Source organism: Periplaneta americana, chromosome 14 (genome assembly GCF_040183065.1).
Source record: "Periplaneta americana isolate PAMFEO1 chromosome 14, P.americana_PAMFEO1_priV1, whole genome shotgun sequence".
Classification (NCBI taxonomy): Eukaryota; Metazoa; Arthropoda; class Insecta; order Blattodea; family Blattidae; genus Periplaneta; species Periplaneta americana.
In genome coordinates this window covers 58,990,082-59,018,030 of record NC_091130.1, presented here as the reverse complement: position 1 = coordinate 59,018,030, position 27,949 = coordinate 58,990,082, and the positions used below count along the sequence as shown (strand labels likewise).

The 27,949-nt window shown below is 36.4% G+C and overlaps 1 protein-coding gene across 1 annotated transcript; it reads right to left on the bottom strand.

The window, feature by feature from the left end:
• Positions 1-376: 376 nt before the first annotated feature.
• On the bottom strand, positions 377-26,120 carry eIF3l (eukaryotic translation initiation factor 3 subunit l). The gene is made up of 11 exons (XM_069845376.1): positions 25,846-26,120; positions 24,349-24,539; positions 22,000-22,084; positions 19,185-19,311; positions 14,650-14,891; positions 11,786-11,956; positions 8,789-8,959; positions 6,351-6,497; positions 5,786-5,952; positions 3,319-3,517; positions 377-986 (listed from the first exon to the last, which is right to left on the bottom strand). The coding sequence occupies exons 1-11, from the start codon at positions 25,876-25,878 to the stop codon at positions 852-854; spliced, it is 1,668 nt and encodes a 555-aa protein (XP_069701477.1). The 5' UTR covers positions 25,879-26,120; the 3' UTR covers positions 377-851.
• Between the last annotated feature and the right edge of the window lie 1,829 nt (positions 26,121-27,949).

Here is a 27,949-nt window from a genome sequence, read left to right as displayed (position 1 = left end):
AATTTCTCGAAATGGGCATTTATTCTATCATTTTTTGTGTGGACAATACTGTACACACCGTTCAATGTTTCTGTGTGCACAACTCTTACATTTCATTATACACGGGGAAAAAATCGAACAATGCATACACTACTGTCCGGATAAATTTGATTCGAATAAATGCCTATTTCGAGAAATTTCCGCACCATGTGAACAGGGCCTAAGCCTTATAAACATGTTACAATCAGATTTACGTTAAAAAATAAAGCAGAAATTTCGTGACAGAAACAGTAAAATAAACTTCAACAGTTCACGGATAACCTGCAAACCAGATAATCCCCACATGGATAACTGAGAGCTTGCTGTAAAGAAATTCCAAGAAAAATTAGAATTCCTCTAAATGATAGTGGATGTTTTATTTTCCATCACCTGGGGAACACTGTAATTGGTCAGAAAAAACTACAAACTTTGACAACTCTGAAATGTTATGTTCCATGGCAAGTACATCCCAAAGTTGTAAATATATTGCTGTTTATTCATATTCAAACAAGCTTAATTCATCCACAAAAATACGCCTTGGCCTCTGAATAAATAATACATTTTTGAAGGGTGAAATTATATTCAAATTTGTTGTAGGGTAGATCTGATGTCTAAAATTCCCTTCTTGTTTTTACATCAAGAATTAGAAGTGCTAGATTGCATTTCCAACATAAATGGCAATTTTACATGGATTTTAAAGGAATCTTTACATTATTACCATATATATTCGAACATTTTTTTTTTTTTCTGGTCCATTATTATATATGGGCATTAAGATGCATTCTCAATTTTATATCTCAAATTTCTTACAAACTCATTTCACTTGATCATATTTATATCTTGATCATGTGCAATTTACGATTCAAATCTTCAAATTTCAAGATTTTACGGATGAAGAAGTCTCCATACCGGTGGGCCACCTTTGTGTCTGCAATGTGAATCATTTGATGGTCGATGTAGAAGTCCAACTGTAAAAATTAAGCCATATACAATTATCAAACAATATATAGTGCAAAACAGATTATATAACTTGCAGGAATATTTAACTCTTTCAACAGCCCTTCAGTGAATGCCCTTGTATAGTACTGTAAAATGGGTTGAACCTAGCACTAAAAAAAAAAGAAATCACAAAGGTGTTTTGCAACAATTCAGTTCATTTAATTATGTTGCAAATGATATAGTTTACAGTTTATTTTCTTGAACTATTATTCATTAATCATTTAATATCTATCCAAATAAAAATATGAAGTTTCGTTATCTGTATTACACAAAAAAATGCATTGCCTTTTAAATATACAGAATAAAGAATATAATTACAAACAAGAGAAATAGAAATAAAATAATACAATCAATATAAAAAAGGAGCTACAGTAGTATTAACAAAAATTGAGACCGAATGAGCAGCGCTCGTGTAATTCTAAAATTAACATTTGATTTCATTTATAATTTGCGCAGTTTAAGTAGACACATGTCATTCATTTTTCACGAATTTACATATCATAGCTATATGCAGTGCTTTTTTTTTGTTCTGGAAGAACACAGTTTCAGTACTATTTTGTTGTATTTTTCTTCATGGAACCGAGATGTGTTAATAATTAAGTTCTTAACCTAATTTTTCTTTGAACTTCACTTAGGCTTTCAAAGTCTTAAAGTTGAACGAAAAGGAGGTTAAAAATGGCAAAATTCCCATGCACTGGATAATCATCTCTCCGTCCACTATAATATATTGTACAGAGTTCCACCACCTTTTTCTCCAGAAAAAAAGCCTGGCTATATGAATGATGTAATCCTTTTCAATGTTACGAAAATCATAATTTTTAGTGGTATGAATGTTAAAAATATAATAAACTTTGCTTTGGTTCATCACTCACTGAGTAACAAATGGGTTATGGCAAGGGATTCTAACAATGAGATGCTCTTCACAAAAGGTAGTCACTAACTACACATGGCTGAACTTCATTATTCGCAACAAAGAGTGGTAATTATTTTGCATTATAATAATTAATTTCTCCAATACACAGGGAAAGTACTGAACAATTTATGCAAATCTGGCTTTCAGGTAGAAGCTGCCTGTGAAGCAGGTTTGAATAATTTCAAGAGAAAAATTGTTCCGGGGCTGGGTATCAATCCCGGGACCCTTCGCCTAGCGCACGAATGCTCTACTGACTGAGCTACCCCAGAAATCATACACGACACCATCACAATTCTTTCCTTTATATCCACATAACTCAAATGGGCAGACAAGACGTCACAACCCAACTTTTGAGTGCACATAATTCTGTGTGACTTAAATTTAAGTTTAACATTTAAACCAGTCGTAAGTTTGGCTGTGACCTAAAGCATCTTACCCAAATGCTCGCTTCAACATTTTGAGTGTTTCTGCAGTGGTTTTGCCGAGTTTGAAACAAAAGTTTATGCACACACGTTGGTCTCGGAAATCCGACATCGTCAATTTCGCAAGTCACGCAACGCACGACAGTGAAAAAATGCGCATAAAAACTAAATGTGACCGCCTAGCACAAAGCCACTTGAGGCACTGACTTACAAAGGATGTATGAGGTACCATCCTGGCGGTGTTTCATCGTACTAGCTATACTTCACAAGCTACACAGACATTCCAGGAACTTTTGGGTACCACCTCGTAATTACACTACTGAACTGAGCCCAACCCGAAACCCGAAGGCTAGCAGAAAAAGCAGAGGCCAGAGGCCACAGGAGTCAAGGATAGCCGCGTGAGAGATTACTCAACTGAGGTATGAGAAAGAGTCTCCCAGGTAAAACAAAACAAAAAAAAAAACAATGCTCTGTGTCCAAGACAGAGTAGAGACAAAATAAATACCGTTGCGAAATATGAAGTCGAACTAAACAATAACTTACAATAGGTACTGGTAGTCTACTGTTCTGGATGGCTGTCGGGTGGACACCTAATTATTGTGCATGCATTAAAATCTTCATATTATTATTTAATCAGTATATAATTCGCGGAAAAAATTGCGTTTCTTTATGGCCTGAGCCTGGCCTCAACCAGACAGGCATAAGTGAATTTCAAGCTGAGCTCGGCCCACCCATGGGCTTGACCCGAGCCTGTGCAGACCTCTACCTTTTACAGTAACAAGTGAACTACAAGATATCACTAATTATTCAGCACAATTAAAAATTTAAGTCACAAACTTCAACATGAAATCACCAAATTCTAGACCTGATACAAGACATTGCCAGAAATGCCTGTTAAACGAAAAATGAGTAGAACTTAATTATGTAATTTGCTACCAATTTCGAACTTGGTTTTTTCTAACTCACCTCAGATCCAGATTGAAACTTTCCTTCAAGGCCAGAGGTTCCTTTTGTCCACACAACATTTTTCATTTTGTGCTTGAAACACAAGAGATGGATGATCAAAGCTTTCATTCCATCATTCAAATTCCAATTGGAATTCTCGCCTTGACCCATAAATGTTGCTAGTTTTGACAGTGGCAAAGTTGTGTACAGCTTCAAGTAACTGCAATGCAAGAACAAACACTTCAATTTATTTTAACAAAAGATATTTTGAGCTATATATGTAGCAGGGGTATTCGGAAAATGATCAAGAGTTCCGAATAGGTTCATGCATCTGCAGTCTGAATCACTGAAAAGTTATGTATCACTTTGTGAGCTCGTTTGATTATAATATAATATTATTCTGTTGTGAAATATTGGCTGAAAATGAGCAATATAATCCAGAATTCACCAGCTCTAAAGTTCATACTGTGATCCATATTCTTCACGCAAAAAAAAAAAAATTCAGCAGATATTCATCATCAGTTATGCAGTGTTCCTGTACCTTTGCATAATTTCACCCTTCGAGTAATTTCCCCCCCCCTCCCCCACAAAATTTTTTAGGACATGTTTTTCAGAATTCTGTTTTTCTCAAGTAATTTCTCCCTTTCACAATTAAACAAAATTCGACACTACTTTTTCATTCAAGAGCGTCTTTCGTGAGGATTCAAAGTATTGTAAAAATATGCATGTAAAGCTCAAGAAAAATGATCTGGAATTGTTGTCTGTTCAAGGTAGTGGAGTGTAAAATACATGTACGTTTATTTTCTTCTTGTAATTGAAAAATTAATCTTGATTAGTAAAATTTAAGCTAGGCCTACCTGCAACAGACTGACACATACTAGTACAAAGAAAAGCCACAAAATTGCTCGTAATAACTCAAATTATATGTATATACTAGGGCATTCGATAAGTAATGGCAACAATACTGTAAATCAACGCTCCTAGCAGTGACCATTGAAATCTTGTACTAAGTAACAGAACAGCAATTGTTTCATAAATTTGCAATATTGAAAATCTTGAAGTAATCATATTTTGTAAACAACATAGCCCTAAGGGTACGAAAAAGATGCTTCATAAAAATCCAAGTTGCAAGAGAAAAACATGCAACTCAATGCTTTAGGGCATTACAAGAAGCCTGTGGAAGAGAAGTCCTACCATACTGAACTACTGCAAGTTAGGTGGAAGTGAGGCATTCACTTTCAATCGAGAGTTGATATCCGAAGAGCTTTAGATTGATCAGTGAGAGAGATATCCAGAAATGCTGCTGCAGATGGAGTCTGCTGTCTTCCAAGAATTTGGCAACGTATTGTTGACATGGCAAGAGACTATATTTGAAGTATGTAATTTCAAAAGTAACCTAAATAAGTTTAGTGTGAAACAGTAACTATGTTGCCATTACTTTTCGAATGCCCTAATATTTGTAGTTATTTAGTACTAAACATTGATTTGATTAGTACAGTAGAATTCCTTGTATCTGGCGACTGTGGGACTGGCTCCGATGTGTAGCATATAATCCAAGTTCTGAAATTTTCCCCAATTATTGTAATACATAACAGCATAAATAATACTAAAAGTTTTCGTAACCTCATGGCAATTTTAAATGGCAGCCATGTGACATGAGGAGCAGTGTAGCCAACGACGCAACTATGAAGTAGCACTCGATCGTTAAGCATAAGAACATTTCATTTGTGTTTTGCGGAATCCACTGTGCAACAGCAGCGCTTAGCAGTAGTATCCATGATTCTGTCACTCGAATGAAACTTTTACACGTTGTATGAACAGAGAATTTCACACTTTCCTATTTAGACTCATCCAACACCCCTTCAAAATGGAGAGTTTAAATGGTAAATTTAAAGATATCGTCTCTGCGCAATCTTTCAAGGTCCAAGTGATACCTTACCAATGGTACCTGATCTACTCCAAGGACATAATGGGATTTTCTGTCTATTTCTTCATGCGTGAACAATGTAAAGAGTAAACACAATATGCAGCATGTGCGATTTTTTTTTTGCCTAGTCGAAGTGCCATTGTTTTGGTATAGCCGGTTATTTCGGTGTCAGTTACGTGGGATTTTACTGCACATGAATTATTTGATGTTATTTATAACCAGATTATTGTCGATATTTTGTAGTCCTCGCGTAATTTCCCTCTCCTCCATTTTTCTCCACCGAATTTTAAAAAGGGGGGGGGAGAATTACGCGAGTAAATGGATATGCAAGTATAATAGTATAATTTTAAAATAAGACTTTATCAATAGTGAAATGACAACGGAAGAGCTAATTGAAGTAGGCCTAATAAGAAAGCTGTATAACATAAATCAGTGATAGCACTTCTTCCTTTTGCGAGAAACTATCAGCCAACTGAATGAGCTTCAACTTTAATGTAATGATATTCACAACTGAAAGAGGCAGTACACATATCTCTTTATTCTCATTAATAAAATCAATACCTTCTGATGATAGGCAGCATTTTCTGCTGTTTGACTTCATCCATGAAGACTCGTGTTTGATACTTGATTGCTTCTTTCACATAATCATAATCTGGAGGAGCATCTGCTGGTGGTGGAGCAGGTGAAAGGAATTTTGGACATGCGTATACAAAACAGCTCTCAAATTCCTGCAAAATGAACAACAGCATGCAATACAAATCAAAATCACGTTCAATTACAATTTCACAAACCTCCTTGTCCTCACTATTTAAGCAATTCAAATTATCAAAAAGAGCTAATTACATTGATATGGTAAAGTAAAATAACCCATTTCACCTTTGGTTTTCCCTCACTTTACCTAAGGCAGTAAACAAAAGTTGACGTCAACTCTTAAAGTAGACAACGAATCTGTTTACACTCTTATTTAGACTTCGAATTTCTGAGTTACGAGGTTTACTTCTGCTGATAAAGATCTTTGACTTGATATACCCTTGAAAGAATTAGGTTCAATTCTTGTCTCAAATACTGAAAACTAAGTTCGAACCTAGGTGACCATGATAGCATGCTATTTATAATACTAACTTACACTGAGTTCACCATACTGCATCTTGTACATCTTCTCGTGAAAGTTCTTTTCTCTCAATACCTGATGAATGGACTCATCAATGCACTGTGGGTGGAGGACTAAGCAAATTGCCAATAAGTGATACATCTGATCCGTTTGTTTGTTGATCTGAAATAAATTATTTGAAAAGATTCACTTTCAAGCGGACTACAGATAAGAAAACTAATCTGCTGTCCAAAAATCTGAAAGTTAGAATTTATAAAACAGTTATATTACCGGTTCTTCTGTATGGCTGTGAAACTTGGACTCTCACTCTGAGAGAGGAACATAGGTTAAGGGTGTTTGAGAATAAGGTGCTTAGGAAAATATTTGGGGCTAAGCGGGATGAAGTTACAGGAGAATAGAGAAAGTTACACAAAACAGTACTGCACGCATTGTATTGTTCACCTGACATAATTAGGAACATTAAATCCAGACGTTTGAGATGGGCATGTAGCACGTATGGGCGAATCCAGAAATGCATATAGAGTGTTAGTTGAGAGACTGGAGGCGAAAAAGACCTTTAGGGAGACCGAGACGTAGATGGGAGGATAATATTAAAATGGATTTGAGGGAGGTGGGGTATGATGATAGAGACTGGATTAATCTTGCACAGGATAGGGACCGCTGGCGGGCTTATGTGAGGGCGGCAATGAACCTTCGGGTTCCTTAAAAGCCATTTGTAAGTAAGTAAGTAATCAGAGAGGAACCTCAAACTGAAGATCCGTACATATTATAGTCTACATATTACAAAGATTAAACCATTTGTTTCAATAACAATAGATGGAACAGTCCGTGTGTGTGGTTAGTTGTGATCAGTTGAAATGTTTAAAGTGATTGAGCACCCTGCCGACTGTGAGATGTGGTGTGTTATCTGTTTCTTGAATGCGAGAAACATTAAACCAGCCGACATTCATCGTCAACTTTGTGAGGTGTATGGTGATGATACCATTAGTGATGGAATGGTCAGGAAATGGGTTAGGAAGTTCAACAAGGGCCGCGTCTCTGTGCATGACGAGCAGCGTACTGGTCCGCCATCTTTGATCAATGATGATTTGGTGCGTGCTGTCGATAAAAAAATTCATGAGGACAGGAGGTTCACAATTTCTTCACTTTCCTTGAATTTTCCACAAATGTCGCAGAGTGTTCTCTACAAAATTGTGACAGACCAATTACGATATCGAAAATTGTGCTCACAATGGGTACCCAAGATGCTCACCGAGGAACACAAAACCAAACGAGCTTCCAGTGCATTGAGCTTTTTCACACGTTACAATGAGCAACGCGATGAGTTTCTTGACCATATTGTGACAGGTGACGAGACTTGGGTGTCTCACATGACACCTGAATCGAAGCAGCAGTCCATGGAATGGAGGCACACTGCATCGCCAAGGAAAAAGAAATTCAAACAAACCATGTCAACACGCAAGATCATGTGCACTGTTTTTTGGGACAGAAAAGGAGTCCTACACATCGAATTCTTGCCTCGGGGTGAAATCATTAATAGAGAAACCTATTGTCAGACCTTGAGAAGCTCCGTCGTGCAATTCAGAACAAGAGACGTGGAATGCTGACTGATGGAGTTGTGTTGCTTCATAACGCTCGGCCACACACAGCTTGTGACACCCAAAATCTCATCTCGAAATTTGGCTGGGAACAAATTGATCAACCCCCCCTACAGCCCGGATTTTGATCCGAGTGACTTTCATCTCTTCCTGCACCTCAAGAAGTTCCTCGGTGGTCAACATTTTGATGGCGAAGATGAAGTGAAAACAGCAGTGTGGGAGTAGTTCGCATCGCAAGCAGGCGAAATCTACAATGTTGGGATAGAAAGACTTGTGCCACGACTTGATAAATGCCTCAATAATGGTGGAGATTATGTTGACAAGTAATTGAAGTGTGAGGAATAAAATGCAACAAAAATGGTTTGTAAATATCTTCCTGTTTACTTACTATAACCTTTTGGAACTTACTTTAAGAACACGCCTCGTATGTCCTTCCTGCAATGCATTTATTATCCAGTATCAAAACTCTGTTTAAAAACTCCGGCAATTTCAGATCCATCCTCCACTATCCCAGAAGAAACTGAACAAAGTGATTCAATTTACAAGAGAAAATAAAAAATCAAGTAGGAGCTTGTAAGCTAAAATTAATATCTACACACATAACTACAACTAACACTATCTTCAGTTCAATTAGAAATGGAACTGACAAAAGAGTTTAATGATATTTATCCAAGTCTGTAATTTTTTCCCATCACAACTTAGACGTCGGTTTAAAATAGTCTGGAGTATCAGCAAACACACTATGCCGCATTTATCATTACAACAGCCACACCTATTAATAGTATAACTATCAAACTTTTACAAAATATATGTATTACTGGTAATGTAATAGTAATATTATTAAACAGCTCTTACCTGGTCATTCTGGTATGTGCGACTCTGGAAGAGCTGTTTGGTACGCTGGATGTACAACAAAATTGAACTGAATGTTCTGATTGCATCTGAGTATCTTCTCATCATCATGTAAGCAAATCCCACGTAGTAGGATGTTGAAATCTGACAGGCTGGCACATGGGAATACTGGCTCTGAAACAAAATAAAACAATACATTCAGCACAGTTGACTAATTTTCTTCTTCTTCTTCTTGTACTACAACTTCGTAGAAGTTTTGACCTTCTCAACTATTTTCTGCCAATCATTTCGGTCTTGGATGAGTCTTGGCCAATTCCTTAATTCCAGCTTTCTTATATCCTCTATTACATCAACTTTCCATCTATTCTTGGGTCTTCCTCTACTCCTTGTATTCATAGGTTTCCAATTATAAATTTTCTTAACTATTCTATCTTCATCCATGCGATTGATATGCCCAAACCAAGCTAGTCTTTGCACCTTTATATGGTTTCGTATTAATTTATTGAGTTCCATGTTATTTCGAATTTGACAGCTACTATCTCTTTCTTTAATTGGACCAAAAATCCTTCTCAACACCTTTCTTTCGAAAATGAGAAGTTTTTGAATAGCTTCTTCTTTAAGGACCCAGGTTTCACTGGCCTAACTGTTGTGTAATATAATCTTAGTTTTGCTTGTTTTGATGCAAGTTTACTTTTAAATATGACCATGACAATATCTTTGAAAAATATTGGAGAGCAAGAGGTCAAATGACTTTATTGAAAACAACAACTTTTAAATAGCCTTATATTTGCAAAGTAAGCTTTGTTACCTAAATTAATAGTCTACTCATGTTCCTTTGACGTTGCTTGTTTCCAATTCGGTTAATCTGTTTGGCTTTACTTTGTTGAGAAATTTTAGCCATGAAAGTTTCTACACTGTGTAGGGAACTGGCCCACAGCAGCAACCACTACCGAGTGTCGGGTAATTTTCTGTTGGAGGTGTTCTTCCCTTAACCTTTGAGATAAGTTGACTAATACTATGCTTCATAAAGTCCACGACCACAGGAACATAATGGTTTACCTATAGTCGCGACGCTGTTATTCCTACTCTTTGCTTACGTCTTAGGAAGTCAAGGCTCTATAAAGTCTAGGTAGGTAGTATCGTTCGCCATTTTTGCTCTTTCGTTGCCGAGCTACCAGACAAGGGATCTATTTGCCACACCGTTAAACATTATCATGTCGTAGCTCCTATGATAATAAATCAAACACACTGTAATTCAGCAAATAATTGAGCAGCAAATAAAGTCCTCTTGTGCTTTCTGCAAACGCAAATGAAAGAGCCAAAATGGCAGGCGATTATATTAAGTATTTATCGAGCCTTAGGAAATTCATAACTTCATCAGCGAATCACAAGATGCACACATTTAAATGTACCCGACCTGTAACGTGATTGGCTGCCAGAAATTAGTGAGACGGGACTATAGCACACAGCATTTGCTGAAGTCCTCAATGTATACAGAACAGATGGAGGTTAAAGTTAAGTTAACATAACTATATACATAAATTACTGAAACTCGTTTGAGCTACCTTATTTATTTCTCATTCATTAAATTATATCAAGTAAAATGAGCAAGTACTATAATAATGGAAAAAATTATTTTTAAATCTTCACAGAAGCATATTTTTCCTACTATCGAAAAAGTGGTTTCACAGTATGCCAATCCATGTAGTGATTCCTCCTGAATGGCCTATTATACGAAAAATCACTACTGCTGTGATAATAAGTTCTTAAATGTTTTCAACATCTATTATAATTACGAGTTCATTCTTTGGACTTGTGATCAGCATGTCTGATTGCAAAAGTAGCGGGCCTGGATCAAATTCTGGTTGGGACAAGTTGTCTGGTTGAGATTTTTCTGGAGTTTTCCTCAACCCATTAAGAGCAAATGCTGGATAACTTTCGGTACTGGGGCCTGGGTTCATTTTGCCGTCATTATCATCACCTTCATCCATCCTGCCCACTTCAATACTCACGTCATATTATATAGTGCTAATAGAATCCAACCTAATGGGTGTTCCACCTCAGAACAGGACTCATCATAATCGCCAAAGAGTAGGCAGAGGAGCAGATGGCAACATGTCAATATGCGCAGCCTTAGTATAATAAAATCTTAAGCAAAATTATTTCTATTTTTTTTTTTTCACAATATCTTTCAACAGTACAAAAGGTTCTAATACAGTAGAGCATCGATTAGGCCTATCTGAATACCAATCAACTGAAACATCGGTTAACCAAAAGCATTCCGGTCGGAAAATTTGAATTTGCGCAGACGCTATGTAGACGTTATGCCAGCGCTGTTTGCGAGATTTAGCGGCAAAAAAACGAGTCTCAGCTCTGAAGAAAAAAAAAAAATTTTGGACTTCTTTTCCTAAACTGTAAGCCTACTTTAATGGCTGTTTTGAACTTGTCAAACTAGGCTAGTCAGTTTTCTGTGTCATTTTATAAGACGTGTGATACAAAATATATAGTGTATGTACAGTTTTGTGTTTAATATCAGTGTTTTTTTATTTCATACTGCTCTTATATCACCGGCACAATTTGTTTTCGTAAATGATCGGTTATCCGAAAAATCAATTATCCGAACACCCCCGTTCCCAACTGTTTTGGATAATCGATGCTCTACTGTACAACTTTTTTGATATTAGAGATAGGTTTTCTAACTGGATATTCAACACAACTACATCAAGCTGTGCATTTATCTAGCGTCAATGAAAGTGATGATAACAAAATGGTAATTAACAAGATAATTTTTCACAGTTCATTGTAGGATTGCCCACTGTTCACCTCAAAGTTTGGAAAAAACCAGATGAAGTAATCAGCCCAACCAGGATTCAAACCTAGCTTTAGAGCACAAGTCCAGTTTGCTACTCCTAGACAACAACAGTGGCCTATCACAGATTCTGAAGATGTGCATTTACATTAACTTAAAGTTTTTTACCATTACAATGTAAAAATAATTACCTTTTTGTTTAGCTCAATGTTTTCCAACACCTTGATAGCCTGATAGTAGTCACCAAGAAGAGAGTGAACTCTCAGAAGTCCCACCAGACTGAAGTAACCAAGCATCTTATACAGAGAGTGGCGGCCAAATTCTCCGGCCACAGAATCAGGATCTCCTCCACTGGCATAAACCTAAAACAGATATATAGGAAATACAATAGAAACTCATTCCCATTATCATCGTTTTCCCGCCTTTTTTGTCCGTTTTTTTTATCCCAGAAATAGTCCCATATAAATAACATTATTTTTTCCCCTGTTCCTGTAACTCTATTAAACATAGAGTATAATCTAAATTTAACAGAAGAAATACTGAAAACAGAAGTAAACACTGAAATAATGAAACAATTGTCTTTAGAGACAATTAATATTAGGTACCCTCCACAAAACTGGCTTCATTTATACACCAAAGGATCATCGATCTCCAGGGAACAAGGTGCAGGTGCAGGTGTTACATGCTGTCTCTTCTCACTTTATAGATCTCTTGGGTATGGAACAACAAGTTTTGATGAAGAAATCATTGCAATAAGTGAAAGTCTCAGGAATCTTCTATGCCACACCAATAAATTTAAAAATGCAGTTATATTATCAGACTCTAAAGCAGCTACTCTATCAATAGTCTCTAGACACACACCTTCATCTAAAACAGCAGAAATAACTAAAATGCTCTCTCAATTAATAACACTCAATAATACCATCCCATTGTAGAATCCTGGGAAACGAGAATGAGGATTTTAAAGGCATATTGGTTCCGTTAAGTGCAATGTTAATTGATAAAAGAGTTCTATTCAGTCCATACTTAACATAAAAACACAATAAAACATGTTATAACAACATTTAAACAGGTTTAAAAACAAACGTTTTCGCCAATTTTGATTGGCATCTTCAGGTCGTGTATGTCGAATAGAACATGTTATGATAAGTGAACACTTGGTATGTAAGGTTAAAAACAGAAGTTAAAAATATAATATACTTAAAAACAGAGAATAGAACTAGCAAAAAGCCACCACGATGTATGTAGAAGCACTATGTTGAAAGGGGCGTGTGTGAGCCAAGGGAACAGCGCAACTCTTCCGTCATTGCAGGTAGGCCTACAGCTTTCATGACAGACTTAACGATGCTACAAACAGGTCGGTTGTGTGGCCGGTTATGGAAAGCAGGAAAAATCCTGTAAATAGTAAGGATAGAGTGAAAGAGTATTTAGAAGTATTTAAGTATTATTTAAATCCTCTAAACCAATACTTACAAAAAGTTGGAAAAGCATCTTGAATCCATGAGGTCGGCGACACGACTGAGCTTTACATTAAGTGGTAGCATATGACGAAAGCTGTATACCTGGCAAGACTAGTGGATAGGTGAAAGTCACTTGCACATGATCTTAAACAGCGGGTTATTTAAATTTGGGTATTGTTCATTAAGTAGCAGGCTATCATTATTATTAGAATGGATGCTAATATATAGTTCTTCTGCAGCGTTAATATAATTATAATTATTAATAGTCTTTAAGACCTGAAGGGCTTCTTCTATGCCAGTAAGTTCGTGATTAAGGGAAATGAGATGCGTGGCAAACTTTGATTTATTCCTATTGAATTTGAAGTCAGAGACGTGTTCTTTGTAACGCGTGCGAAATTCCTTTTTGTTTGGCCAACATATTTACTGGGACAGTTTTTACATTGTAAAAGATAGATACCTCTATTGGCAAATTTATTGTAATTTTGAATGTTATTGGGAATTATATTATTAAGTTTGTTGTTGGTAAGGAAAGCTACATTAATTTTTTCTTTTCTAAAATGGTTACCTAATTTGTATGATACATTTCCGAAAAATGTCATGGGTTTCCACTGGGTGGTTTTAGTCTTTTTGATAGAACTTATTAAAGTGCTACTAGTTTTGGTTTCTGCTTTAAATTTATTTAAGCGTTTTCTTATCAAATTGGTTGGAAACCCACAACCACCAGTCATTCCATTCAATTTGATTCCAATCACCCCTACACACATAAGATTAGTAATTTCCGTTTTCTCGTTGACCGGTTGCTCAAAGTCCCTCAAAACAAAAAGAATTATCAGAATATAGATACATTGTAAATTTAGCACAAATCGATGGCTTTAATAAGAACTTAATTATCAATTCCTGCATGGAAATATATGTACTTCGGTACATCACTATAATATATGCGTATATAATCACTTAGTGACTTAAGACGGTACTCATTCCATCGGATCCCAGCCACTTAGTCACTTGCAGAATAGTGTGTTGGACATTGTGCCACAGCCACACATCTGTTACACAGTGCATGAGGGTTGGACACTAAAGGGAACCTAAGAAGTGGAGCTTACACTGGGAGGATTCAATCTGGCATCGGAATTGAAATTCAGTGTGGCTTAATGGATAGAGTGTCAGCACATAGAGTTGAAATTCCGGGTTCGAATCCCGGTGCCGGAGAGAATTTTTCTCCGCTCCACCGATTCTTCATCATACATTAGTGTTGCTATGAGCAGTGTATCAAGTGAATTTATCTTTACTTCTTTGAATCGTATAGAAAATGTTATCACTCATAACAGTTGTATGAACACATAGCAAACAACAATCGAAGATTTTTTTCATATGAAATGAGCTCTTATTTGCATTTTGCACTGGAACTAATGCACAATAAAATATGTTTCTATAAAGTGGTGTCTAAATTGTTTCCCCAATTTCATAAATCATTTCTCGTCTATAGTGCTGTCCTGCTTATTACACTTGGAGGCCACAGTCCCTTGACAAGAGCATTAAAGGGTTATACTGTACTTTTATCTTAACTTGTTCCTTTCAAGTTTCAAGTGACTTACTTCCAGCTGACGTTTGATTTTGGACCTCTCCACCAAGGAGTGGAGAACATTGAGTACACAGAGAACATTCCACACTTTGTTGTTGTTATGAAGCTTCTCAAGTTCCTCAGGAGTCTTCTTCTGGACACGAGCGCGGTATTGTGCAAATGACTGAAACTGATACACAAACTCGTCCACCAATTCCCACAGCCACTGGTCAGGCAGCTCCAACGCAATAGGCTGATCAGGTTGTTGCTCAGGATCTGAACACGGAATGAAGTAAAATTACGGCATTTATTTTTTTGTCTAGCATCACGTATATGCTACAGTCAGAATGCGAAATCCGTCAAAACCCGAAGTTTCTAGGAAATTCTAGTTCTGACAAAGCTCTAGGAAATTCTAGTTTTCACTTACGTAATTCAGTTACACCTATAAATAACTATGACTCTTTACGAAATTCTAGTTTTGACTAATATAATTAAGTTAGATTTAGAATAAATTGTTGTAACAATTTCAGAATGCGAAATCCGACAAAACCCGAAGAAATTCTAGTTTTCACTTATGTAATTCAATTACATCTAGAAATAACGTGTTACTAAAAAGACTCTCGATAATTGGTACTCGCACATGAACATTATTATTAATACTGTCATTGTTGTTTTTGTTGAAACACTAAATAGTTTTATTACACAAATAATTATATTATGGGATGCTTAAACATTACTATCTTTGTTGTTGAATTATGAATAATTATGTTACAGAACTCAATATTATTACTTTTTGTCTCACAAGTCACTTGTTGTAGCAAGGCATGTTATTGTGACATTTAGAGTTGCAGTGAATTTTTTATAGCAGTTTGGGAAAGAAAAGTCCTGAGAAAGATACATGGTCCCCATTTTGAAAATGGTCAGTTTAGAAGTAGAACAAATAAAGAACTAATTGAACTGTATGGAGAACCGAGTATAGTTTCCTTCATTAAGAAAGGCAGACTTAGATGGTTGGGACATCTTGAAAGTATGCCAGAAGTCAGACTACCTAAACGGGCATTACATGGACACCCAGGAGGATTAAGGAAGAGAGGAAGACCAAGGCTGAGGTGGCTTCAGGATGTGGAGGATGATCTGCGGAGAGTTGGATGCAAGAGATGGAGACAACGGGCTCAAGATAGAGATGAATGGTTTCTACTGATTAAGGAAGCCCAGGCCCTTCATGGGCTGTAGTGCTAATAATGAATGAATGAATGAATGAATGAGAATTTTTTATTCACATACAAGCACCACTTCAAAACTTTTTTTTTTTTGCAAACACAACAAACGAACCCTTGTCTGCTTATGATGACTTCTTTCTTTGCTGCAGTCCTCAGTGACATTTCTGTATCTGGCACCTGTTCTCGTGTCAAGAAAATTTGGGAACATACATCAAATTCGGATATGAAAGAAAGTGTTTTGTACCGGGTGTTGATGAAATTAACTACACTATCAGTTCTTAAAATTGAGCGAACCTACCTCCAATATAGTTTATTCAAAAGTCCATCCTGTTCCAATTCTGTACAAATCGTCGTCATTTTTCTCAAGCACGACTCCTATGAGGTTTCGAAAGTTGGCTTTTACCGTGTCGATATTCAGAATGTGTATTATGATGTTACCTCCTGTATCAACTGCAGGATGCGTTGCATCTTACTTGAAATCGTTACAAAGGGTTTTCACTAATAACAATCAATTTATTTCTAGATCTATCTTAATTATATTAGTCAAAACTAGAATTTCCTAAAGAGTCATGGTTATTTATAGATGTAACAGAATTATGTAACTAGAATTTCCTAGAAACTTCAAGTTTTGACGGATTTCGCGTTCTGAATGTAACATAATATATAACAAGAAATATTGTAATTACAGACATTAAATTTAAAACTAATCTTTAAAGTACGCATTACAAAATATAATGCAAAATTTGAGAAACAAAATGATTATGCTATAACTACAGCTAGAAATTAGATGCACTAAAAACTAAGAACTCCACTGATTATACTAAAATGAATTTGGTGTCTGTTGGAAAGATTTCTAGGCATGGTTCACAACACTGTGATATCTAACAATAGATAACTAATTCAACATGGACTGGATAATGCATCTTCTAATCTGCGTGCTGATCTGTTAAGGTCCCATACATACAGAAACTTACCTGGAGGTACAGTAAATCTGTACAAACCTAAATCCACAGGCAAATCCCTTCATGCATGGGTGAAAAGTATGAAGATTTTCTGCCTCAAAATAAGTCTCTAGATTTCAACAGCTGCTTGAATTTTTCTGACTGCAATGCTCTCCAAGTAAGTGGGAGAGGAAGTAAACGTAGAAACAAATGATACTGCGAGCATATGGTCGCGATTTCGTCATTGTTTCGTTATAAATAATTCTCTGTAGCGAAATGGCGGCAAGCTATAAAAGTACAGATTTGAGAAACTATTCTCACACATTTCTATGAACGTAAAACTGAAGGATCACTATTTCTCATGATCGCATTTCTCCATGGGGAATTATTTATCTCAACGACCTCTTACAAGACTTCTCTGTGAACTATAAGTCTAGAAGGTAAGTCAGACTGAGTATGAACAGTCACACAATTCAGACACACCTCTATGCATGTAAGGGGCCCATAAGTGGTGATTAGGACCGTTATGATAGCTAAGTTACAGCCTGATGTTCTCGTGTTTACAAATTGTCAAAGCTTGCTAATTTCTAAACATGCCACACTTATTAAGTTAAAACTTAATTTTATTTTATATAGTACCGTATGCAAAATTTTGTCAAGAGGGGTCCCTTATTAGAATTGTTTACAATTTACATTATCAGTATTTTAAATTTTGTGAATTATTATTATATTAATATTATTATTATTATATTAATAATATTATTATTATTATTATTATTATTATTATTATTATTATTATTATTATTATTATTATTATTATACTATGTTCGAACAACATATTCATGAATATTCTTATAAAATCTTTGAAATGTAATTATTCGCAGTCATACAATTTTTAACAAATTTTAACATCTGTTTAATTTTGTATAATAAAAAAATGCTTGTGTCATTATTACTGTACTCCAACCACAAGAAAGTCTTCAGGGAATGAAACGAAGCGGGGTGAAGCTGTGAATGAATGTTGATGTCATAAGATGTCATAAGGTTACACACGTGTGTATTCATATCTCTATTGGCTATCTCTCAAAGCACAAACCATAACACATTTTTATACTACCCTAGTTACAAAATTAGATCACTGTTAATCTCTTGGTCTTTTAAACCCTCCATAGAGGAAATAACATATTGAGGAAAGCGCATGATTTTTAAAGTGACGTTATAACTCTAATATTATCTATCTACTTCGCTCCAATAGAGGACGCAATAGTAAGCACATTCCTTTCACAGTTTATCTCCTGGTTGGAGAACAGTACACTTACACAGTAATCATATACAATCGTATATATTTAGTCTACAGTTATTTGTATATGATATGTAAGAAATTTCGCTTTATACAACAGGAAAATCCATGGAAACAATCAAATATATTGAAATATATGTCAGTTTTTTAATTCAAGGAGGGGGTGTTGAAACCCAGTAACCCCCCCCTTGTGTATGCTCCTGATTTTATGTATAGATTTCTTATGGTAATGTTAAATCCTTTAGTCCTATTCCAAACTCAGAAAAAACCGCGCGTGTGCATGTGCACACGTGCAAGGAAGAGAGACTTCTCTTCAAGATTTCTTTCTTCCTCCCATTAAAAGCATGTTGATCGTCTTATTTGTCAGTTTTATTCTACGCAATTAAAAAATCACAAAGAAAATACCCTGCCAAATCTTGGAAGTGAATTGCTATTGTGTGTCCTTTATTCCAAATAATGATCTATCAATATTTTATTAAAAATTGTTGCTTGTGTTCAAATTCATGTTAATAGAATTACAATTCTAGCTAGGCATAATGGACCCAAAAGAATACCGGTAGGTGACCCTTTAGATTTGATAAAATGCCCTGAACATGGAACATACAGTTTCAAATATGTAAAATTAACCTCATGGTGGAATACCCAAACCTTTCCTTTCGAGATATGTAGTTTGGGCATGTTTCTCATATATACAGTGTCTGTAAAGTCATTGCGCAGTTTTGAACGGTCACACAAAAGCAATGAAACAAGATAGAAATATGAAACCTTCACCAAATGAAAGAAAATCTCTCCAAGTTTGTGTGCCTATTCTGTGCAGTTCGATGTGGCTACAGTTTGTTGCTCTACACACATCTAAACGATATTCTAATTCATTCCACACACGACCAAGGACATCAGGTATAACAAAGTGAATAGCACCTCTGATTCTATCTTAAGTAGGCCAAGAAATCTTGATAATCATGAAATGAAAGAATATAGCACGCTATTGAGAACACGAACATGATCTTGAATGATGCTCAGAAACAGCTAGCATGTGATTTGGGACAGTAAATCAGAGTTCAACCATATAAAACCGTGTATATTGAAACACTACAAAAATTTTTCTTACTCAGTATGTGGTTAAACAGATCACAGTAGTTGTAGAAAGACTGGAATCTTTGGTCCACAGTTGGGCAACCGGTCACACGAGCATAGATGTGACGATAGTACAGTTCCTTATAAAGGATCAAGAACACCTAAAATTTAAGAACAATCAATAATTACAAAATAGGTAATAATATAATGAAAAATACCTATACGCTATACACACACACACACACACACACACACACACAGATATATATATATATATATATATATATATATATTACACTATCAGCTTGTCAAACAGCCAACAGTACAATGAAAGTAGACAATTAAAGGGAAAATATTTTACAGCTTACGACTGCCTTATTATTAAGAGATTACCATGATAGTTAATGCTGACTTTCAAGTTATTAAGAATGAAGAAGAAATTTTGTATATTTGCGACTGTATATGTTGCTCATCCATGATTTTATTCACCACTTTTCAGGGTCTCTAATCATATTCATAATCGTCAGTTAAGCAAGTACAAACTATTGTGACTTCATATTCATGGTTTAAACTACCAGTTCGGTTAAATCAGTCTAAAAATCTGAAAATTTCTTGCAACAAATTACTTCATGAGAATAATTCTAGTAATGTGAGTTGAAGTCTTCTTTCAACTTCACAAATTTAAGCCTTAGGCCTGTTTCCTGCCATCTCGCTATCTAGTTCTTGAACATCCAACATTTCTTCTTTCTTTGGGTTTATAATATAGTAAAATGAATGATAGCAATTACCTTGTAACTGGCTTTCTCTTTCCGTAAGTTTGGGGTCCATTTTTTAAATATATGCTGATACCATTATTCTTTCTGTAAGTTTAAATATCTTCAGATCTTTTGATATCCTTTGGCTAAACCAGTCACAGCTGCAATTGAATGCAGGACCTTGATCTCCTATGTACTTATTTTCCTTTTATCAGACAAATTAAGTAATTTTTTATTTTTGTTGGTTATTTAACGACGCTGTATCAACTACTGTTATTTTGCGTTGATGAGATTGGTGATAGCAAGATGAGGCCGAGGATTCGCCATAGATTACCTTGCATTCACATTACGGGTGGGGAAAACCTCAGAAAAAACCCAACCAGGTAATCAGCCCAAGCGAGGATCGAACCCGCGCCGGAACGCAACTTCAGACCGGCAGGCAAGCACCTTAACCGACTGAGCCACGTCGGTGGCTACCAATTAAGTAACCAATTCTCACTTGCGTATGTTATCACTACTAACATTATTTCATAAAAATAAGTTGTGTAGTTTTCAATTTGTTTTTATTTTTTGTGTCCTGTGTACTGTTCCACAAATGCTAGAAAATGTATTTAGTTTTATATTCACATTTTATTTTTGGAATCAGGACGTCTTAGATCAGAGAAAATTCTGTTCTATTATTTGGTTGTTACACAACGCAGAACTGCATGCATTGTATTCTTCACCTGACATAATTAGGAATATTAAATCCAGACGTTTGAGATGGGCAGGGCCTGTAGCATGTATGAGTGACTCCAGAAAGGCATAATATAGAGTGTTAGTTGGAAGGCTGGAGGGGAAAAAGACCTTTGGGGACGCTGAGACATAGATGGAAGGATAATATTAAAATGGATATGAGGGAGGTGGGATATAATAAGAGACTGGATTAATCTTGCACAGGATAGAGATCGATGGCGGGCTTATGTGAGAGCGGCAATGAATCTGTGGGTTCCTTAAAAGCCATTGTAAGTTGTAAGTAGGCTAAATCATTATTTTATATCTTACATGGTTTTACCTCTGAAATGCGATTACTTCAGTCTTTGTTCCTGAAATGTTCATACTATTTGCCATTTACTTCATGGGCAGCTAAATGTAAATCAATTTCTGATTTAGTGAAGACTGAGTAGTAGTTCATAAACAAAATAATATTTCAAATATTATAATTAATATCCCCCAAGTTAGCCCTGTGGTAACACGTCTGACTCCAGACTAGCCAGCCTAGTTCAATTCCTAGCGAGGTCAGATATTTTCGTGTAAAATTTCTACCTTGGGATTAGGAGAGGCAGTGACGCACAACTTCTAATCACTAGATTGTGCACCAATATGCCTGGGTTAATTCCCAAATCTCTCCGCAGTGCATATGAAAAGAAGGCATATGTCACTGTTAATAGTGATTCGTCCACGGATGGGGACATTAAGCCTAGCAGTCCCTTTGGTGCTAATCAACAGGAGTAGGTTACGTGCTGACACTGGGTTTCCCCTTTTCCCTTCTTCATCTTCATCATCCTCACCCATTCCCTACACTAAACTTACATATACACTCACCTAATACACAACATAACTCTCCATACATATACAACGTGGTCTGCAGAAGTGGTGTGCAACTTGAAAATGGGTCACAATCCTCCCATCTATCCGCAATATACAGAACCCAAATCACGTAAGTGAAGTGTGTAACCATTGGATATACACACACATATCTTTAATTTAAAAAATGGTTATCAAGTCTTTATGCCATTCCTTAATGTTGTGGTATATATTAAAAAGAACAAGAGACATAGGATAGGGCAAACTTGTTTAACACCTTGGTTAGTCTTTAATATTTTATTGCTAACCAATCCTCCTTTGTCAATGGTAAAAATATAAACCTTGAACAGTTTTTAGTATATACCCATGGCAATCTATCGAAGGTTTTCTCATATAGTCAATGAATAACAGACAAGTGAGAGATCATATTCTCCCCTCTTTTATATTATTATAGGCTATTAGCTATGCTACTATTGATATCTTCAAAATAATAATTCTGCTCTGATTACGTAACACACAGAAACTTACTGCATCGTTGTCAACCAAAGCTGCAACATCTGAAACCTCTGGCCAAGGCTTCTTATCAAAGAACTGTTCTGTCAACTTCGGAAACCTTTTAAAAAAAGAAGAATATTACAATATAACCTATATATTATAAATATAAATAACTGAAATGCTCTGATTATATGAACTGTTAACTCCCAACATACAGTGCAAAGTTCCATTTAGTACCACTATCATTCAACACAAGAAAGAGAGAGATACAAATTCTTTAAACTGATACAATGTCATACCATTGAAAGCATCTGTAAAATTACAACAATGCATATTTGAAACTTTTATGTGTATTTTTATGGGAATTTTATGTAGGATATACTTCTTATGAGACTGGTGATTGTGTTATTTTTGCTGACAATTTTTTGTAAACAGAAAGAATGTCTGAAAATTACTAAAAATACTTTCATCCACGGAAATACAAGTAACTAATACATCTGCACACACACGTCAAAAACTCAATTTGTTAGGTCTATAACTTTTAATACTGAAGATGCTATTAACTCTTAACTTCATATTGAAGAAGAAAGTTCTATGAAATAAGATTCCGGAAGCAAGAATCCAAGAATATATAGTACCGTCACACTTGTCTTAGAATTTTATATGCAAAATGTATTTTGTATATAAAACCGAACTCTAGTCACAATCAATTGTATTTTGTCCAGTAAACAGTAAATTCAAAACAAAAATTGTCACCTCTGTGAATCACATGTTTTCGAATACACTACAACTTCTATCCATATTACTACTCGTACACGAAAGAATGCAAAAGTAAATGCATTAGAATTTATATCCAAGAATGCACTTCAGCTGAAAGAATTTCACCAAAATCTCTTGTTATAACAATATTTTTGCTCACTAACACTATCGGTCCAAGAATGAATAATAAAATTAATGTCGGTTATCTAACCTCTCGCCAGTGCAAATATGTTCTTAGCTTAGTTTATGACAAAGTCTTTCTGTTTCCAATGATGGAAGCTGACTTCACTCGAGGATATAAATTAATAAACAGTATAGGCCACATGTTCTCATATTTCCATCCTCTCACAACAAATATAATCATCCCCACATTTAGGGAGTGTTAATTACTAGAAAGATCGAATGCTTTGCCTTCGTTCTAACACATTCTTGGAGTCTGCCTAACAAACATGGATCATAGTCGCTTATCATATGTAGAAGTTCGATATAATATAACAAACATGGCCAACAAAACAGTTTATTTAGTTTTTCGACCCTGCCAACCAATGCACAGTGTTGTATTGAGCTGCACTCAACGAGCGCACATATCCTCTATAATGTCTGCCTTCTCTTGAATAGTCCTTCGGGAAAATGGATTTAATAATAAGGTTTCAATAACACACAATTCCGAACTCATGTTTAAGAATTAATAATACATGCAGCAGCTAACATATGCATTTTACTCATACAATTGCATTGCACTCGCAAATCACAGCACATTCCTGCTGTCAATACTGCTCTGTGTAACGTTAAATAGTCGTCGGTGTAGCTCTCGGGCCAGAGCTTCAAACAACACATAACAGAAGCATGCGCCTAGGACGGACCAAGGAGGAAGGCATTTGCGCGCGCATCATATTCTCGCTATTTCTACGTCTTTCCTGTAGCTCCGAGAAACGAGCAAGTGTTGCGATACCTGCGGATAGTTACGCCTATACGGTATTCCAAAAATCAAAATAAATTTTAATTACGTAACGCCATTTTGAGAAATACACATTCTACAAAAATATTGGGCTTGCGCAGCAAGCATAGCATGCCCTGAGAAATCGCCCCTGTGATGGTGTTATACAGAATTCCAGAAAACATTCAATCTGTCTCTAGGTCTATGTGTATATCTAGGTCCACCATGCCTTTGTCAAAACTTATATTAAACCTGAGTTGGCACTAACAAAAACACAGTTGAACTAGAGATATGGAATTGAAGCAATACTGGTCTCCATCTGACACAACATAGGTCATCACACAAATAGTGAAAAATCATCCATGCCTTATTAGAAGAGTCAAAATTGTCTTAATTGTACATAAAGTCTAGCCATGTAACAAAGCTTTAACATTTCAGTAATATATGCAATATATGCACACTACATCCTCACTTTTATATTCTTTCACTCAGCATACGTCAAAATTACAACAGCAGTACACAATGAAGGCAAACAGAAACATGAAACTAGCATTAATATTCACAACATGACAGTGTATCTTATTAGAACTGTGTTAATCTAATACTCCTTAAAAAAATGGAAATAGATGGAACCAAAATGTGTGTTTGGAATGTGGTCAGTAACACACAAATATCTTCATACTCACGAGCTTTCATATAAATTCTGAATTTCAAATATAAGTCCTTCACTGATGCAGTTCCGGAAATACACTAAGAACCTCTTCACCATATCTGGAATGTTGTTATATCCCTGACGATCATAGTCGGATTCAGCATGAGGATCCCCTCCATGCTGATCATATTCCAAGGAACCACTATACCCATAACCGTCATAGTTCTGTAATGTACATAAAAAACAATTCGGAAATTCAAAAACTTGGGTACATTTTACTCATAAATGAGCGATACTGGCATACCAGGGTAATGTCTGAATACAGGGCACTCATATTTGTTAATCATTTGTCTGCTTCTGCCTGCTCCTTAATTTTATTTTTACCGCTAGATGCACAAGAAGAGTCCACCATAGCCAAACGAATGAATTTGCATTTTTGGTCCAGGAAAGTACCCGTTTTATTTATAAACGAATATTTTTCCTGCACCTAAAACAATACACATGAAATAAAATTAATGAACACTTAAATCGACACTACTAGGACAAAATAATTAGGCTACATTTAAACATTTTGCTCTTCTAACTGGTGGACGCTTCTTACGCCCTTGGCAGTGAAGAGAAACATCGAAATGCACAATGATAAGGTGTTGTGAATTTAAACATTACCATTTTCTAAAGGAATAATAGCCCCACTAATTTGGTAATTCTCCAGAACTACATTAAAGGAGGTACATTTCCCTCCCCCCTCTATTAACTTAATTACCAACACAATATGCGATAGAGATTCAGGACGAATTACGATACTAGAGTCCGTTCCCATAGTATTGCATCGCGTGTTATGCTGTATTGGTAACTAGTAGAGGGCAGAGATGGTGCCTCCTTTGGTGTAGTTCTTCTAGAGAATTATTCTAATTGGAGTAAGTTATCGCAAATTTAATAAGATAAAAGAGCAAAGCTGAAACAGCCTAATCCAAAGATGTTCCAGCTTTGTGGTTCAGTATACGCATATACGGTAGGTACTAATTGTAAATTTTTAGTACAGTGTGAAGTAGGTGTCTCATTGCAGTTTGTTATTAACAAATAAGGGCCTGAGCTGCACCTAAAAATTGCAGACTTCCATTGGTGTTAGTTGTCTTTGTCAAAACTAATACCAATAACCATTAGGTTTAGGCTACCTCATCCTAATTTAGACTGTGACAAGCAATTGGATTTAATATACTGTAGATCATATTAAATCGTAACAAAATGTAATATTGTGTTACTACCAAAAAGTTATATTAAGCCCTAGGCTACGGTAATTCATTTGAAAGAATATTTTTTGGGTTAGTAATACAACATTGTGTATTAAAACCATATCTGAAACTTGAAACTTCAAATATAGTATCACAAATGATGAAAATTTCGAACATGCCATTAATATCTCATGAACTTTACAATGAAACAATATGTTCAAGTCAGAACAGAAATCGAACATCCTAGACCCACTGCCATTAGCGTTGGTTCATTTATTGTACTGTAAATACGTACTTACCTCAACATAATCATCATTAACATTATAAGACATTATAGATACAATTTTCCGGTCTACACAAATACAAAACACACCACACGTGAGCACCACACCAAGACAGAAATTCAGCGACTCCGAGAAATCCAAATCGGGTGAACTCGGTCCACTTCGCAATACTTCCCCCAAAGAGATAGAAATCACGGATGTATTGTGCAAAATAAATAGGAATGCCGCTGAGCGATGGATGTAGCGCTGCTATCATATTTACTAGCAATGTGTGTGTGTGTGTGTGTGTGTGTGTGTGTTATTGTTGTTCAATAATTTCTAATAAGAAATTACAGAAAGTTTCTTTCACTTTCGTTGTCACTGAAGTGACAGTGCCATACAAGACAACTGACAACACTTGTCCTAACACACGTGACTGCCATATGAATGTGCCTGAAAATTGTAATTACACTGCTTCCAATAGTTAACTGTCCGGAGACCAAAGAGTTTGTAATACTTACATATTACATACAGTCTGAACCTCACAAGCGATACCAACAAGGCACCACTTATGAGGAAACTATACTTGTTTTTTTTTTTTTTTTTTTTTTTAAGATGGGACATGACAGTTAAGCGGCCGAGCTTGGAACTACAGTGTCATGTTGCCAATATGGACTACCACGCTGCCAGCTGATGAAACTAACAATTGTCGTTAAGATGGCTGACGTTAAAACATTCATTGACAATTGTCACGAAGGTAAGAAAACAATAGAAAAATCGACTGAGAATCAAACACGAAACGTACCAATGCTAACATTGTGTGCACAATAAATGTCGCCAAGAGAGCTATTAAGCACTCGCCACGTGGTAACTAAGTTTGGCAACTCAACCGTTGTTATATACCATAGCAACAGGCCTACCATGCCATGTGACATTGTTGTTTTTCCGATCGCAACGCTCCTGTCATGTCCCATCTTTCAAAAAAACAAGTATAGACCAGGAGATAATGGCCAGTTCCTTTCCCCCTTCAATTGCATACATCATTGACTAGTTACATATTACCACAGTTTAATATTATAGTCACAAACTTGAGGTGATTTTTTTTTTTTTACATTTCTCGCGATGCTGCGCTCTGAGCGGTTAGCAATTGAGAGTACTATGATCAATAGACTGTGCCGGTACTACACTAATGTTTGTCGAAATTGCAACACCAAGAAGGATACATGTGACAAATGAAATTGATACCACAGATTAGGTACATGGCAATACACAAATGATTAGAATTACAGAACTGTAACCGATCTGTGACTGTGAGATTTCAGTATGGTGTGAAGCCTCCGTGCGCTGCAATCAGAGCCTCTAAGCGTCTGACATGGAATCAAAGAGGGCTTGGAGATGTTCCTGGGGCATCTCCCTCCATGCAGTTTGTATGCGAGTCCACAAAGCATCAAAGAGTGGGTGCTGGAGGACCATGATGAACAAGTTGCCGATCAACCATGTCTCAGACATGCTCGATGGGCGACATATCTGGTGAACGTGCAGGCTAGGAAAGCAGTGATACCCGCCGTTCTTCAAAGAAGGCTTACACAATCCTCGCCACATGTGGCCGGGCATTGTCCTGTTGAATTATGGCATGTGGAGTTACCTGAAAGAGGAGCAGTACCTCGGGCTCTGAAACCTCCCTAATGTAGCGGTTGCTGTTCAGATTGCCCTGAATACGCAGGAGGCGAGATCGCATATTGTCAACAATGGCGCCCCAAACTATCACACTAAGCGTTTGTCCGCTATGCCGCTTAACAACGAAGGCTCTCAGATTGCGTTCACCACGGTAGAGTCTAACACGTATGCGGCCATCATTGTAGCACAAGTTGAAGCAGGACTCTCCGAAAACATTACATTTTGCCACTCAGCACGCTAGTAATGGCGTTCACGTGCCCATTGCTGTCTGAGGCGTTGGTGGTTTCTGAACAATGGAAGCCGACGCAACGGCATGCGAGCCACTAGTCCAGCCCTCAAAAGACGGCGGCGAACCGTTGACGTAGACAGGTCCACACCCGTTGCAGTACTGCAACGTCGACTCAACATTTTACGGTCCCTTACGGTCTTGCGGACAAGATGGCGGTCATGCCGCGCTGTGGTC

Bases quoted from the DNA above. Each gene is read 5' to 3' on its own strand.
- eIF3l (XM_069845376.1), bottom strand. From the start codon at position 25,878: ATGTCTTATAATGTTAATGATGATTATGTTGAG. The intron at 11,957-14,649 runs GTAAGTCACTTG...TATCTGTTTTAG, and splicing joins AAATCAAACGTCAGCTGGAA to GTTTATGCCAGTGGAGGAGA. The intron at 987-3,318 runs GTGAGTTAGAAA...TAATTTTTACAG, and splicing joins AGTTTCAATCTGGATCTGAG to TTGGACTTCTACATCGACCA.